At 56.6% G+C, this 16,317-nt stretch overlaps 1 protein-coding gene across 1 annotated transcript; it reads right to left on the bottom strand.

Moving 5' to 3' along the window:
- Positions 1-374: 374 nt before the first annotated feature.
- On the bottom strand, positions 375-14,263 carry MAP3K10 (mitogen-activated protein kinase kinase kinase 10). Its single transcript, XM_033158514.1, has 10 exons — positions 13,208-14,263; positions 11,090-11,270; positions 10,436-10,584; positions 8,406-8,581; positions 5,547-5,787; positions 4,685-4,807; positions 2,877-3,015; positions 2,388-2,500; positions 1,651-2,205; positions 375-766 (listed from the first exon to the last, which is right to left on the bottom strand). Exons 1-10 carry the CDS (start codon positions 13,962-13,964, stop codon positions 399-401), a joined length of 2,802 nt encoding a protein of 933 aa, XP_033014405.1. The 5' UTR covers positions 13,965-14,263; the 3' UTR covers positions 375-398.
- Positions 14,264-16,317: the final 2,054 nt, after the last annotated feature.

Here is a 16,317-nt window from a genome sequence, read left to right on the forward strand (position 1 = left end):
AAGAAAAGGCAGGCAAGACATCTTATTTCTCTGACACACAGCTTCTTTTTAAAAGTGGAATCACAAGAGGTGCGTGGATCGGATGTGACTCCGGAGGCTGACGATCCACCTGGCTCTCTCACGCTCTCTCTCTCTCTCTCTCTCTCTCACGCACACAGACACACATTTGTGGGGCAAAACGTCAGCCCAGCGCCCCCAACTGGCTGGCCTGTTGCATTGTTTGGAAAGGAGCTGTCCTTTTGGCTCATCACTTAAGTGCCTGGGAACCCCCAGCGTCAATAAATAAAATGCCCCGCACGGTCCACCCGTCTCCGCGACCCAGAGAGACACAGCCTCCCCCCCCCCCCCCGAGCTCCTGGACGGTGTGGGGTGGGCCCAGTCCGGAGAAAGGTTCCACATCAGTGGGAGATGTCTCCCTCCAGCCCGCCGCAGCAGGAGGCCTGCCCCCCACAAAGGGGGACGGTGCTGTCCCGGGTCTGCCCCTCCATGTCCATGTCGAGAAGGGTCTGCCGGGCCCCCTTGGCGGGCTCAATCGGCGATGAAGAGGAGGGCCCCCCCTGCGTCCGGACAAAGGAGACGAGCTTCCAGGGGTCGATGCGGTGGCGCCCTGGCGATGGGCGAGGCCGGGGGGCAAAGGCCAGGGTCCGGGGGCGCTCCACCGGCGACAGGGTGGCGTTGGGGGCGGGGTGCTCTGCGGCCTTGCGGTGGGCTGGGACGAGCGAGGGGGGGTCCAGCAGGCGAGGGAAGGGCGGCGCTTCTTGTGAGCCTGGGGAGGGGAAAGGAGAATCAGCATGGCGGGCAGGAGGGGGAGCTGCGTGTGTCCTGCATACTGGGGGATCCTGCCACCCCCACCCCACCAAGAAATATACAAAATGTTGGGGAAACATTTGCTGCAGATATTTATCCTTTCCCACCATAAGTGGCTAACCTTTGGCCGTACTGCACCTTCCTTGAGGTTTTTAAACACGAGGTTTTTGCTGTGATTCCTGCATTCCCTCCCAAGCCTGCATTTCTTTGATTCTATGATAACTTCATGGAACGCGGGTGACGCTGTGGTCTAAACCACAGAGCCTAGGGCTTGCCGATCATAAGGTCGGCGGTTCGAATCCCTGCAATGACGGGGTGAGCTCCCGTTGCTCGGTCCCAGCTCCTGCCAACCTAGCAGTTCGAAAGCACGTCAAAGTGCAAGTAGATAAATAGGTACCACTCTGGCGGGAAGGGAAATGGCGTTTCCGTGCGCTGCTCTGGTTCGCCAGAAGCGGCTTAGTCATGCTGGCCACATGACCTGGAAGCTGTACGCCGGCTCCCTCAGCCAATAAAGCGAGATGAGCACCGCAACCCCAGAGTCGGACACGACTGGACCTAATGGTCAGGGGTCCCTTAACCCTTATGATAACTTCATACAGGTCTCCCCCCAAAAACAAAACACTAATTTTGCAGAAGGAGGCGAAACAGGCTCTCCACGTCTGGGGCTCAGGAGCATTTGGCGACCCCCTCCCACCTCAGGTCTCCTCCTGGCCTGTGCCCATTCACCCCCCCCCCCGAAGACTGACTGGTGCTCAGCACATCCCTTGGTGTTTCCCCTGCTCCAGGGCCCAGTAGAGAAGCCCCCCTCCCCATTCCGATCAAGCCGGCCGCCCCAGCACTCACCCCGGCAGTCGGGCCCCGGTGGCCCCTGGCGGATGGCCCCGTCCGAGGGTGTCCGGCGGTGCCCGCGGCTGACGGCCCTCGTGGCGCTGACGTGGGTGGGGGTGAGCGACTGGTGGGGGTCTTTCTTGAAGCTCTCCACCGTGACATCCACCAGGGGGTTGTGGCGGGGGGCCCTGGGCGGGGGGCTCTCGGGGGGACCGCAGGCGGGGGCCTCGTCGCTGTCCGAGGGCAGCAGGGACTTGGTGGAGTTGCAGTCGGAGAGCGAGGAGAGGGACAGGAGCGTGGTGGAGCTGGGGGGCCCGGACAGGCTGCCCCCGGAAGCCCCATCCCCTGCCAGCTCGGCCAGGTCACCCCCAAGAGCGATGGAGGCCAAGATGGAGGCACAGCCCAGCAGGACCAGTTCGCTGCGGCGGTGGCGGTGGTGGCAGGGGGGCGCCCCCCGCTTGGGACCCTCCAGTGGCAGGCTGGTGGCGCCTTCGGCCCCTGGGGGCGGCGAGAGGGGCAGGTAGGGGGAGCAGGGGCTGCTGCTACACCCTTCCTGCTCTGCGTACTCCTCTGCATAGGAAGAAAGGCAGGTCAGGTCAGGCACGGAAGCCCCTTCCCCAATTTTGCCCTTCGCATGTCCCCACCCGACTGGCCCCCACAAAGGCTTATCCCCTCCAGGGAAAGGTGACCGACCCCCAGGGCAGCCCCCACCCCCTCTGCTTCTTCCCCAAAGGGAAGGAGGACATACTTACCCATCTCCGTGAGGCTGGCAAAGCCCCCCGCCAGGGGGGCGTGCTTGGGGGACTTGCCCAGGTTGGGGGCGCTGGATGACCACTGCTTGCTCCCCTCCGTCAGGGACTTCAACCTGCGAGTCAGCAAGTGAGATGATGATGATGATGATGGAGAGGAAGGGTGAACTCCCTGCCTTCTGCCCCACCCTCCAGCCGCTGCCTTGCTGGCCCCCACCCCACTTCCAACACCAGGAGCCACCTCCTTCGCAGGGGCCGCGATAGCTGAACCTGTGGGACTCAACCATTCTGCGATTCTTTAGCTGCGATTCCTGCCTTGCAGGGGGTTGGACTAGATGACCGTGTGGGGTCCCTTCCAACGCTACCACCCTGCGCTTTCCTCCTCCCTCGCAACGCCCTCTTTCACTTGTCCTATGAGGGGTCTGGAACCCCCTCCCCCCCATAACCCTTCCCTTCCCACAGCCGTGCCCCTGCCCACTCTTCTTTCCTTACCTCTCCTCCCCTCCCAGCCTCTCCTTATGGAGGGTGGAGCTGGGCCCCCAAGTCCTGCCTTTCTTCTTGCTCCCCACCAGCTCCTCCTTCTTCACCAAGCTGCTGCGCCCCCACGTCCGGGTCCCGTCCAGGGGGGTCACTGCAACGCCAGAGAGGAGGGGGGGAGAGAGAGAGCGGGGAGGGGGTGAGATCAGGTGCTCCTTCCTCTGGTTCCCCCCCCCCTGTCCTTGTGCCAGGTTTGAAGCAGCCAGTTTTACAGCGTGGCCCTTCGTACCTCACCATTGCTCTTCCGAGGGAAACCCCACCAGATCTGGCCTCTCTCTGGGCAGCCTGGAGGAAACTGGGGGGGGGGGGAACTACCCAGTGGATCTCGAACGCTTGAATTCAGACTTTTAAGAGCACAGCGAGTCCTGCGGTTGTTTTGATGGCGCTACGTTAGGGCGACGCTTCCCACGATTTTATGGTGTGAGTTTGCCCTTGGCAGGGTGGGGTGCGATTCATAAAAATAGATATCTGCAGCCACAAGGCCACAAAACATCTTTTAAAAATAGGAAAGAAAAAAACGAAAAGGAGCCACCGAATTCCCCTTTTGCCCAGTGGGATCTTGGGTGCTCAGGTAGGGGGAGCAGCAGAAGCCTCAGAGGACTAGCGGGGTGGGTGGGGTGGGGGTCGCACATGCCTTGCTAGGCCTCTGAAAAACACCAGCCCCCAACCAACCAACCTTGGGGGGGGGGCAATGGCCACCCGAGACGCTTAGCCAGCAAAAGAGGGGACTAGGAGGAGATATGATGGCCATCTTCAACAATCTCAAGGGCTGTCCCATGGGTGGTGGGGCAAGCTTGTTTCCTCCTGCTCCGGAGGGGTAGGACTCGAACCCATGACTTCAAGTCACAAAGAAAGGAGATTCCGACTAAACACCACGAAGAACTTTCCGACGGTAAGAGCTGTTCGGCCGTGGGATGGAAGGTGACGGACTCTCTTTCCTTGGCAGTTTCTAAGCAGAGGCTGGGGTGGGGGGTGGGGAGGGCACCTGTCATGGATGATCTAATTGGGATGGTGACGTATCATATTTCCTGAAGAGCTCTGCAAGGATGTTTGTGGACAATGCTTTAGCCTTTGGATACAAGGGAAAAGAGGACATTCTGGACAATGTTTTTGGAAAGGGGTAATCCCGAGATGGGGAGGAAAAATGGGGTAGGGTGAAATTTTTTTAGACGTACCGGTAATTAGGACGGCTTATCATGTGTTAAGAATTTTTGATTTGGATGTGAGAAGAGATACTTGGACTGTTTTTAAAGAAGAATAGTGTAAGATTATATAAGGTTAGATTTAGAAATATCAGCAGCAGTTTTAGTGAAATAAGAAGTTAAGATTTATATTAAGAAGTTATATTTTGTATTAAGAAGTTACATTTTGTATTAAGAAGTTATATTTTGATATTTTGATGGTAATTGATTTAAATTTCAGAGATGAGAAAGTTATTAAAGTAAATTGGAACTGGAAGCACAGGAGAGAACGGGGGAAGTCCCCTAATTAGATTTGAAATAAGATTTTAATTAATGAAAGGAGTGTTGGTGTTCCAGTGTGGGTTTGTATTTTCTTTTATTTTCTATTTTCTTGTTGTATTTGTTGTTGTTGTATTTGTCTTACTGCATTTGTGTTTGTTTTGTTGTGGAAAACCAATAAATTTTTGTAAAAAAAAAGAAAAGATCTAATTGGGATTCCTGCATTGCAGGGGGCTGGACTAGATGGCCCTTGGTGGCCCCACCCAACTCTACAGTTTTACAGTTCTGTGCGCAGACACTCACGGCGGATGGCCCGCAGCCTTGGAATGCTGATGGGGCTTGCGGGGGGGCTGGCCCCGTTGGCCCCCAGGCCTTTCCGCCGGTCGAGGGTGGGAGAGGCCTGCACCGTGATCTTGTGCTCAAAGCCTAGATGGGGAGGAAGGAGACAGAGAAGGCGTCAGTCCCTGGCCTGCCCCTCCACCCACCCTCAAGGCTGGATCATGGCCCTCCTGCTTCTCACCAGGTGTTCTTAATTCTACAAACCTGCGGTTCTAGGAGACCAAGGGATGGGATGGGCAAGAGATTTGGAGACTCTCCAGCCTGCCTTTTGCCAGCCAGAGCTGTTTTTGGGACTGGATTTATGAATCGCCGTTTAGGGGAGTCCCAAGGCGATTTTACAAACGTGCTATTAAAAACAGCTAAGAACGGCTTCGGCAACTGGACGGAAAAGACAGGTTTAAAAATAATATGAAAGGAACATCTAAGGCAGAGGCTCTTTCACCCGGTTGGAAAAGCTTGTCAAAAGAAAAAAAAAACCACTTTAATTGTTTCCTGGAAGTGCAGGAAGTACATTATAAGATGAAATAAACAAACACTTCACCCAAAAGAAACACAAAACAAAACAAGACAAACCACCACCTACTAACTTTTGGAAAGTTAAAATAGCAATAGACAAAATGCAGATTAGGACTCGGTTCAACTTCTTAAAACACCTGGGATGGGCTTGTCTAAACAAAAACGATTTCAGCAGGCGCCGCAATGAGTCCAGCGAAGGAGCCTGCCTGATGTCAATCGGCAGGGAGTTCCAAAGTTGTGGTGCTGCAAGTGACCCTTTCCTCCCCTCCACCCTCCAGGCTTTTTGCTCCCGGCTGCTGCCGGCCCGTACCTGAAGGGAGGCTGATGCGGTTCCCGTCTCGCAGCTTGAGGCGGGAGCATCGGAAGTGGCCCTTCCTCTTCTTGACGCGGGGCTTCTCCTGGCCCATCTGCATCATGATGAGGTTCAGCTCCCGCTCCACGATGTCGATCTCCCGCTCGGCCAGCTCCTGCTCCCGCCTGCGCAGCTCGGCCTCCTGGGTCTTCTGCTCCTCAGCCGCCCGAAGCAGCTCCTCCTCCCGGCTGCGCAGCTCCTGGGGGAAAGGAGACGGAGGGCGATGGGATCCCAACGCCACCGGACTGACCGGCTGCCCACCCGCCACGGCTCAGCCTCAGGAAGACTGAACCCCGAGGAGTCCCTCTGGGCATGTGCAAAGTAAGCACGTGTCTGCCAGCATTGAGGGGCAGCCTAAGAACGTGAACAGAGCAGGCTGGGTCAGCTGCCAAGGGGTTCAGCCATCTGGTCCAGCCAGTGAGAGCCAGTGTGGTGTAGTGGTTAAGAGCGGTGGACTCGTAATCTGGTGAACCGGGTTCGCTTCCCCGCTCCTCCACATGCAGCTGCTGGGTGACCTTGGGCTAGTGCTAGTCACACTTCTTTGAAGTCTCTCAGCCCCACTCACCTCACAGAGGAAGGGAAAGGAGAATGTTAGCCGCTTTGAGACTCCTTCGGGTAGTGATAAAGCGGGATATCAAATCCAAACTCTTCTTCTTCTTCTTCTTCTTCCTGTTCTCACAATGGTCAAATGCCCCAAAGAACACAAGAATTTCTAGATAGACTGCCTCAGGATCCATAAGAGCAGCCTTACTGCTGGATCAGGCCAATGGCCTAATAATAATAATAATAATAATAATAATAATAATAATAATAATAATAATAATTTGTTTGTTTATACTCCACCCATCTGGCTGGGTTTCCCCAGCCACTCTGGGCAGCTTCCAGCAAAATATAAAAATACAATAATTCATCAAATATTAAAAGTTACCCTAAACAGGGCTGCCCTCAGATGCCTGAAGTCAGAAAGTTGTTTACTATATTTCTTTGACATCTGGTGGGAGGGCATTCCACAGGGCGGGCGCCACTACCGAGAAGGCCCTCTGCCTGGTTCCCTGTAACCTCACTTCTCACAGGGAGGGAACCGCCAGAAGGAGCTGGACGATGGGGGTGGAGATGTTCCTTCAGGTATACTGGGCCGAGGCCATTTAGGGCTTGAAAGGTCAGCACCAACACTTTGAATTGTGCCCAGAAACATACTGGGAGCCAATGTAGGTCTTTCAGGACCAGTGTTATATGGTCTCGGTGGCCACTCCCAGTCACCAGTCTAGCTGCCACATTCTGGATTAGTTGTAGTTTCCAGGTCACCTTCAAAGGTAGCCCCACGTAGAGCGCATTGCAGTAGTCTAAGCGGGAGATAACCAGAGCATGCACCACTCTGGCGAGACAGTCTTCAGGCAGGTAGGGTCTCAGCCGGCGTACCAGATAGCTGCCCTGGACACAGAATTGACCTGCACCTCTGTGGACAGCTGTGAGTCCAAAATGACTCCCAGGCTGCACCCCTGCTCCTTCAGAGCCACAGTTACCCCATTCAGGACCAGGGAGTCCTCCATACCCACCTGCTCCCTGTCTGCCCAAAATCTAGTCCTGCATCCTGTTTTCACAGTGGCCAAATGCCTCTAAGAAGCTAGGAATTAGGATAGGCTGCCTCTGGATCTGGAGGTTCCATGGGAAACAAGAAGAGGCTGTTGGATCAGGCCAGCAATCCTGTTCTCACAGTGGCCAGCCGGCTGCCCCAAAGCAAAACCCACAAGCAGGATCTAAACACAAGAGTCCTCCACTCCCTTCTTGTGGTTTCCAGCAACTGGCATTCAGAAGCATGAATTTGTCCTCTTCTGAGCCCATCTAGGCCATCACTGCCTCCAGTGGGAGTTCCATGGTTTAAACTAAGCAACCAGATCTCCCGCCACAGCCCAGGAATAAAAAGGAGGGGAGATACCTAGCAGGACTGTGCTTTTCTTGGCCAGGGAGCAAGGCTTCTGTCTCACACCCTCGACCCGCATTTCTTAATTCATATGCACAGATGCAAATTTCATCCAACAAACCACAACAGTTGCTCTCAGTGCAAACTCTGAGGGCTTGTCCCCACTTAACTGCTGTCCCGCTCTTCCCAGGCATTTTATAGCTCCATGTCTGAGCAGCTTTTCCTTTGCTCTTTGAAACAGAGGAAGAAGAAGAAGAGTTTGGATTTGATATCCCGCTTTATCACTACCCGAAGGAGTCTCAAAGTGGCTAACATTCTCCTTTCCCTTCCTCCTCCTCCACAACAAACACTCTGTGAGGTGAGTGGGGCTGAGAGACTTCAAAGAAGCGTGACTAGCCCAAGGTCACCCAGCAGCTGCATGTGGAGGAGTGGAGAGGCGAACCCGGTTCCCCAGATTACGAGTCTACCGCTCTTAACCACTACACCACTGCTGGCTCACCAAATGGCAACTGGGGTTTCCTGCCTACTGACGTTGGCTCCAATTCAGCAGTAAAGAGTGGGGCTGGATCTACACCGACCCGTTTAACGTTATAAGAACGGTATTAGATCTGTCGTTCCAGGGCATACTTGGAAAGGAAAGTGTTTTTTTACCTTTGTTCCGCCTTTGTACTGCAGCGCCACATTTTAATAGCGCCTTAAATTAGGACGACATGTATCCATCTACGTTATCAAAACCCTTCCCTTAGCGTTAAAAAACACAAGTGTAGATCTGCCCTGGATTTCCACAGAGAAAGCTCTGGGGCAGAAAAGGAATCAATAAAAAGGAACTTGGACCCGGAGCTCTAAAGCAGAGAGGAAAGGCAAGTGGGGCTGAGCCCCAAGAGATGCCGACTCACTTTCTCCTTGGCGCGCAGATCGTAGAACATGTCGGCAATCTCCACCTTCCAGTCCTGTTGCAGGGAGTGGAAGGACTCGAGGGGCATCTGGAACATGGCCGACTGCTCGATGGCTACCAGCTGCTGCAGGATGGAGCCAAAGTCCGGCCGGGCATGGGGGTCCGGGCTCCAGCACTCTATGGGGTGGGGAGAGAAGGCCGGAAGAGAGATTGCCCCAAACAAACCCAGCATTAAGCATTAAGAAGAGCCTGGCAGATCCAGCCAGGGGCCCAACCAGCCCAGCTTCCTGTTCCCGCAGGGGCCAAATATCTCAAGGAATCTGGATAGACTGCCTCCGAGGCTGGAGGTTCCACTAGAACAGAAGAGGAGCCTGCAGCATCCGGACGATGGCTCGCTCAGCATCATGTTCTCACAGTGACCGGGCAGATCGCTGTTTTGGGAAACCAGCAACCAAGGTCCGAGCACAAGAGCAGAACTCTCCCTTCCTGTGGTTTTCCAGCAACTGGGATTTGGAAGCACTTCCTGCCTCTGATGGTGGAGACAGAGCATAGTCCTTCTCCTCTATGAATCTGGTCTATTGGGGTTTCAATATTTTGTTGGGAGCCACCCAGAGTGGCTGGGCCAACCCAGTCAGATGGGTGGCATATAATGTAAATAATAATAATAATAATAATAATAATAATAATAATAATAATAATGACCATCGTCGTCTGTTAAGCTATCTGAGCTGGTAGCCCTCACTGCCTCCTGGGGTGTTCCATCATTCATTTTCGTTGGATGCCCTCCACCCCAAATTTTATGGCAACTAAGCCCCTCAGTCACTTGCCACAGTGCAGGGCAAGCCATGGCAGGGTCAGGCTCAGCACTGAGACCTAGGCTGCATGCCCTGAAATCAGGAAGAGAGCGCTTCTGAGCATGCGCAGCTTGCTTCTCCCTTTGGACCGGGTCCTCCCAGGCGGCCTCCCCAAAGCACCTCTCCCCTGAACCTGGGGGGGAGGAGACTGAGGAAGCTCTTGGCTGGGCCCCCAGGCAAGGGAGAGCCCCCCAGGAGACACAAGCGGAACGGGGCTGAGGGTGCCATCTTGTCCTTTGCCCACCGCCAGCAAAATGTCTCAGGCTAGTTCAGATATTTGGGGGATATTTTGTGGGATGTGAAACACGAGAGCAGTCAAGTACAACATTGCTAGAGTCGACATGAAGGTTGTCTCAGTCCTCCAGCCGGAGCTTCCTGTTCTCCTGGGCTGAGACAAACTTCCTCTGTGTAACTGGAGATGGGTGTGGCCTCACCTGTGCAGGTTAACACAAAACCACAGGGGCCAGACTCCATCTTCCTCTTTTGGATCGGCTACTCAACAGAGCAGCATCTAGTTAGTCTCCTCATGTATACTACTTTCTGAGCTAAAAGTCTGCCTTCTGGGATCTTATTGTGAACAGGATGGTGTATGTAAGTAAACTCTTTTTATCCTTTTATACAAGACTGTGTCATGTCTTATTCTGAGAGGGATTAAAGGGGGAAATACCAGGACAATTATTATAGAGGTTCTAGCTAACCTGAGCAAGCTGTCCGCTGCGTGTGTTTAAAAGGGGAATGAAAACTCTGCTAAGTTCCAGGACTTCTTAACTCAAGTTGGAATAGGATATAATAATATATCCTCTCCTGCATCCCTAAACACTCCCACATCTTTGGGGTGAGGGGCTGGCAGAGGAAGCAAGGGGAGAAGAGCATCATATACGTGGGGGGTGGGGAGAGGCACTTTTATTTGATATTAAAAAAGGGGGTCTTGAGCCAGTTTTGACCTCTTTCCGAGCCTTGGGTTGCAACTGGTGGGGGGCATAAGGCTGAAGGCACCCCTCCTCAATCCCCACTTGTGCCCCTCCGCTCTTCCCCAACCCTATAGCTGTGGGAGAGACCACACACCTGTGCCAGAAGACCCTTGCCACCCTGCCTTGCCCCCCGCACCCTCGATGCACTGAGCAAGCATGAAGACGGCGCCCTCGCAGCCCCAGCAGCAGCAACAGCCCCCACTCACCCTCCAGGAGGCGGGCAAAGGGCTCAGGGCAGGTGGAGGGGATGGGCAGGGTCAGTTTGTTCATGGCCACCCCGTAGGCCACCGCCAGGGCGTCGATCTCCCGGTACGGGACCTCGCCAGTCAGCAGCTCCCACAGCAGCACCCCAAAGCTGGGAAGGGGAGACGGGAAGAGAGAGGCAGGGAGTAAGTCCGTGAGAGGCCCCAGACCCACAAGCAACCACAAACGGAAGGCACTCCATCTCCCTGCCCCAGAACCATTACAAAAACAATCATGGCATCAGCAATTCCGGGGGTTGGACTACATGACCCTTGGGTGTCCGTTCCAACTCCACAATTCTGTGGTTCTGGGTCAAAAAGGGCCCTCTAAGCCCCTGAGGGTGTCTGCACCCTCTAAGCCCCTGAGTTGTGGTGGGTGGGGGCCTCTGTTTTCCCCAGGGGGTGCTCCTGTGTCCTTTATCAGCTGTGCAGCAGGCTGAAGTTCAGCAGGTGAAGCTTCCTGCGTGACAAGGAGAGCCGGTCCGTTTGCATTTCTGTTTGGCTCTCGGTGACTGGAGAGAAGAAAGATGGCTGCCCTCGGGGCAAGCGAGCTGGCTCCTCCTTCCTTCCTCCCTCCCTCCCTCCCTCCCCGCCCCCTCCACTGCGGCCCTCAATTACCTCCACACGTCGCTGCTCTTGGAGAAGAGGGAGAGCTTGATGACTTCAGGGGCCATCCAGGCGTAAGTGCCCGCGGCGCTCATCTTGGTGGTCTTGTGCCACTCGCGTGCCAGGCCAAAGTCCGTGATCTTGAGGGTCCGGCCGCCCAAGTCATCGTTCTCGATGTGCTCCAGGATTAGGACTGAGGAAGGAACCGGGAAGAAGGAAATGGGCAGGTGTCCTCGGGCAGAGGGCACCGGCGGAAGGTGAGAGGCGGGCGCCACCCCGACCGCTTGCCGGCTCCATCGGTTGGCTTGGCAGGTATTGTTTTGAGCATCCGGTGGGCTTCGTGGCTCAATTTGGATGGTTGTTGGCATTTGGGGAGAGGGAGGAAGTTCTACCCCCCCTTCCTGAGCAGGCCTCCAACACCGCCAAGGAGGACGGTGGCCAAGGATGGAGATGTCCTCACTGCAGCTGCCCACCTCACTGCAGCTGCCCCTTCTGCTACTCTCCCCTTGGCCAATATCTGGCCAGGGAGCCAGTGGAGCAGTTGTGGAGGGTGGTGGGAGGTCCGGCTCCAAGATGGCACCTACAGGAGAAAGGTCCACCATCACGCCCTCCCAATGCATCTCCAGTTCTGCTGGGACTAGGGACTCACAGAGGGTGGGGTGGCAATTGGCAGAGCCTCTTCCAGCCAACTCAAGACCGGGACCCACATCCTGCAAAGGACATGACAGTATTTGGGGTTGGCACTGCAAGGTTCACCCCCAGCTCTTGTCCTCTTCCCCAGCCAAATCGCTGACCACCGGTGTTAGGGTTCAGCTCTGCTCAGGCCTGGAAGTTAGGGGTCTCCTCGGAAGAGGCCTCCGCACCACCAGTGACCCAGAAGAACCATCCAGCCCAGACACCCCCAAACCCAGTCACCAAACCAGCTAACCAGGTTACCCTGGCCGGCCAGTCTCGGGCCCCTTCTCATTACCCCCAGGGCTCCAGGAGAAGATGGTGACTTTAGCTGCGGTTCCAGCATTGCAGGGGGTTGGATTAAATGACCCTCAGTTGTTGTTGTTGTTCAGTCGTTCAGTCGTGTCCGACTCTTCGTGACCCCATGGACCAGAGCCTGGCGTGCTCTGGTCCATGGGGTCACGAAGAGTCAGACACGACTGAACGACTGAACAACATTGCAGGGTTTATCCCCCAACATTGCAGGGGGTTGGATTAAATGACCCTCAGTACCCTTCCCCAAATCTACACAAGACCCAGGGAGCAGCTTCTCCTGCTCCAGAGAGGAGGACCCGAACAAATGGATTCAAGATCCAAAAAAGGAGATTCCAACTAAAGATTAGGGAGAGCAAGTAGATAAATTGGTACTGCTCCGGCAGGAAGGTACGGTAAACGGCATTTCCGTGCGCTGCTCTGGTTCGCCAGAAGCGCTTAATCGTGCTGGCCACATGACCCGGAAGCTGTACACCGGCACCCTCGGCCAGTAAAGCGAGATGAGTGCCGCAACCCCAGAGTCGTCCGCGACTGGACCTAACAGTCAGGGGTCCCTTTACCCCTTTACCTTTACGAACTACCTCCAAAGTGGTGGACTCTCCTTCTTTGGAGGTTTTTTAGCAGAGCTTGGATGGGATTCCATAGCTGTGATTCCTGCATTGCAGGGGGATAAACCAGGTGAACCCAAGGAGACCGTCTCAACTCTACCAGTCCATGACTCTATCATTCAGGGTTACTGGTAGAAGAAGAAGAGTTTGGATTTGATATCCCGCTTTTCACTACCCGAAGGAGTCTCAAAGCGGCTAACATTCTCCTTTCCCTTCCTCCCCCACAACAAACACTCTGTGAGGTGAGTGGGGCTGAGAGACTTCAGAGAAGCCTGACTAGTCCAAGGTCACCCAGCAGCTGCATGTGGAGGAGCGGAGACGCGAACCCGGTTCACCAGATTACGAGTCTACTGCTCTTAACCACTACACCACACTGGCTCTCTGGTAAGCAAGTGAGGCTACACAAGAAGAGGAGGGAAGCCCCTTGCCAGGATCAGGGCCTGGCTGAGCATGCAGGACTAGGCAGAGCCTCCCTCTCTGAGCCCCTTCGCCGCTGAAGCAACGTCTCCCAGCGACAGGGAAGGAGCCGCCCGCTTACCGTTGATGGACTTGAGGTCCCGGTGGATGATGGGGACGACAGCCTCATTGTGCAGGTAATTCATGCCCCTCGCGATCTGGACGGCCCAGTTGACCAGCACGTGGGGGGGCACCTTCCTGCCCACCAGGGCGCGGTTGAGCGCCCCTCCCCGGGCGTACTCCATCACCAGGCACAGGTTGGGGGGCCTGAGGCAGACGGCCCTCAGGGCGATGATATTGGGGTGCCTCAGCATGGCGAAGAGGCGGGCCTCCTGGCGCACGTTCTCCGCCGTCACCGCCATGTCCTCCTCGGGGTCCTGGCGGATGGCCTTCACGGCCACCACCTCCCCCCGCCACAGCCCCTTGTAGACCTTCCCGAAGCCCCCCACGCCCACAATCTCCTCCAGCTGCAGCTCCTCAAAGGAGATTTCCAGCGGAGGTGGGCAGACCAGCGTGTCCTGCAGGCGGCTGTACTTGGTGTCGCTGGCCACGTAGTTGCTGGGGAAGACCCCCACCTTCTCCTGGACTTTTCCGGCCCACCAGCCCTCGTCCCCGGAGACGGTGGAGTCCTTGGAGAGGACCTCCACCAGGTCCCCCCTTCGCAGGGTCAGCTCCTCCTCCGCCGAGGCCTCGTAGTCAAAGATGGCAGTCCAGAAGGGGCTGGGGGCAGGTGGGCACACAGCCCAGAGACCCCCACTGCCCGCCCCCTCCTTGCAGGCCTGCTCCATGCGGCTGGCGTCCACCGTGGGGGCCCTGCTCCCCTGGTCACGGCCTTGCATGCCTCAGGGGCCGGCTGCAGCTCAGGTCCGCTTGCCAAATCCTCCACCGTCCAGAGCTCTGGGCTCTGGGGGGTCCATCCTCACCACCATCACCAGTGTCCTGGCTGCTGGGCCACCACCAGTGGCCTTCCCGGGAAGCCTCCTTAACTCTCAAGGAGCCAAATGTGAGCCGAGGGAGGGGAGAAGCGCTGCAGGAGGAAGAAAGGGCTCTTGTTTAGCATGGTGGAGAGGAAAGCCTGTTTCTTTAAGGCAAAACAATCATGCCAGGCTGGGTGCCCCCCTTCCCAGCGGCTCGGCTGAAGAGCCTCCTCCTCCTCCTCCTGGAGTGACAGCCGCCGTCCCCTGGCGGAGAAGAAAGAGGCTATTATCCTCCCCCCACCCTCCGAAACACCACCCTGTGATGACAGAGAGATGGAGGAAGAAATCGGGGCCATTTGCCCGCAAGGCCCCCATGCCATGCTCAGTGGGCTGGAGCGCATCCTGCGCTGGAATCCTCACCTGGAGGAAGTGGCAGACGCGCCCCCCCCTCCCACAGCCCCCTTTGCTGCCGCAGGTGTGCCAGCTCGGCCCGCCCACTCCTTCCCAACCCACAAAGACCAGGGCAACCAGCTGGCACGCCAGAGATGAGCTTTGCGAAACCTTATGTAAGCTGCCTGCGGGGCGGGTGTGGTGGTTTGGGGCTGGGGGCTGCGTTTTCTTGCTCCAGCCCCCTTGCAGGGTAGGCCGGCAAGGGGGGGGGGGGTCAGGATCGGGCTTGCGCCGCCTCCCTACTCGCTCTGCCCTTGACCGCGGTTGGGTGAGTGGGTGGGTGGGTGGGTGGGGGACGGACTCACCTGGATGGCTCTCCTGCGCCTGGCGCCCCCCGGCGGCCGGGCGGCTACCTGGGCGCCCCTGCTCCATGCACCTGCCCGGGCGGCGGGCGGGGGCGCAGCCGGCAGCCCTGCGGATCCCTCCGAGCGACGCTCAGCGCAGGGGCCGGCAGCCCCCTCCCCGCCTCGGCGGCGCCCCCATCGCCTGCGCGCCGCTGCAGATGGCCTGGCGGAGAAATTGGGGGGGGGGGGTGTCCCTGCTTGGCTGCGCGCCCCGCCCCCGGCACAACCTTGCGATCACCTCGCCCCCTGCAGGCGCATCCTGCACAACGGAACGGAGGGTGCGGGGTTCCTGCCGATCTCTCTCGAGCAGCCCCCCCCCGGTCCCTTGTCAACGCTGCTGCCCCTCCCCCTCCTCCTCTTGTCCCCCCCTCCCTCTTTCCCGTAGACCGGGCTCCCTGGCTTATTCTAATGGTGTCCCTCCATCCCCTGTGCAGCCGCCGGAGCTGTCAGCTGGTGCCAGGCTGGTTCCCCCCCACACCCCGTGCCCGGTGCATCATGGGACTCGTAGTCCTCCTCCTCCTCGCCGTCGTCCCCCTGGAAACGCCGCTGCAGCCGATTCGGCCGGCTGCAGCAGGAGAGAGTGCCGCCGAGCACGTGCAGAGCGCGGCGCTCCGTTCCCCGCCCCGGCCAAGGCATTGTTTCGCGGGGGCCGCTTGGGTGGGTCCTGATGGGCCAGGGAATGGCGGAGGCTGGCGGTGGCTAGGAGAAGCTCCGCCCGCCTTGAGAACTGGGCTTGGAGCCTGTGCTGGGGGGTACAAGGTAGGGCTGCAATTTTAACTCGCGCTTTCAGCTTTCCACCACGTTGATTTACTCTACTGTATTTGTTTCGAATGTTTGTCTACCTCTTGCATTTATCCCCACTTTCTCCAAGGAGATCAAGGGGGCCGAGGCTGTTCCCTCCGCCCCACTCCTCAATTTAAACATCGCAACCCTGTAAGGCAGGCTAGGCTGAGAGGCAGGGATTGTCTCCAGGTCACCCCAGTGAACTTCAGGGAGGAGTGGGGATTCGAACCCACATCTCTCCCAGGTCCTAGTCCTGCACTCTAACCACACCACACCGACTCTCAGATATGCGGATATTGCTCTTCCCTTCAAATATCCAAAGCAGCTTACAATGCAAAATTATTCATCAAATAGTTTTTTATGTTAAAAAAAATCCCGTAAAAGATTTAAGCAGCAGGAGCTGTGGCAGCAAGAAAGTGAAGGGGCCTAGCCAGAAGGAGCAGCCTCCCTGCCTTGTCCACCTGCCAGACATTTCCGCCCACTGCCTCCTATTGGGGACATCAACAGAAAGCTTTCGGGGTGGACAATACTTGCTTGCAGGGTCTTGCTTTGCCCCTGTGTAATAGTTGCCAGCAACCCCTGGCCTGAGTGCCTTAAACCTCCATAGGTACACTGGGAGCCCATTCACCACCATCAAAGCTGCAGTGAGGCCTTGGAAGCCACAGCTGAGTGAAAGGCAGGATATAAATGTGCCATAT

Source organism: Lacerta agilis, chromosome 8 (genome assembly GCF_009819535.1).
Source record: "Lacerta agilis isolate rLacAgi1 chromosome 8, rLacAgi1.pri, whole genome shotgun sequence".
NCBI lineage: Eukaryota > Metazoa > Chordata > Lepidosauria > Squamata > Lacertidae > Lacerta > Lacerta agilis.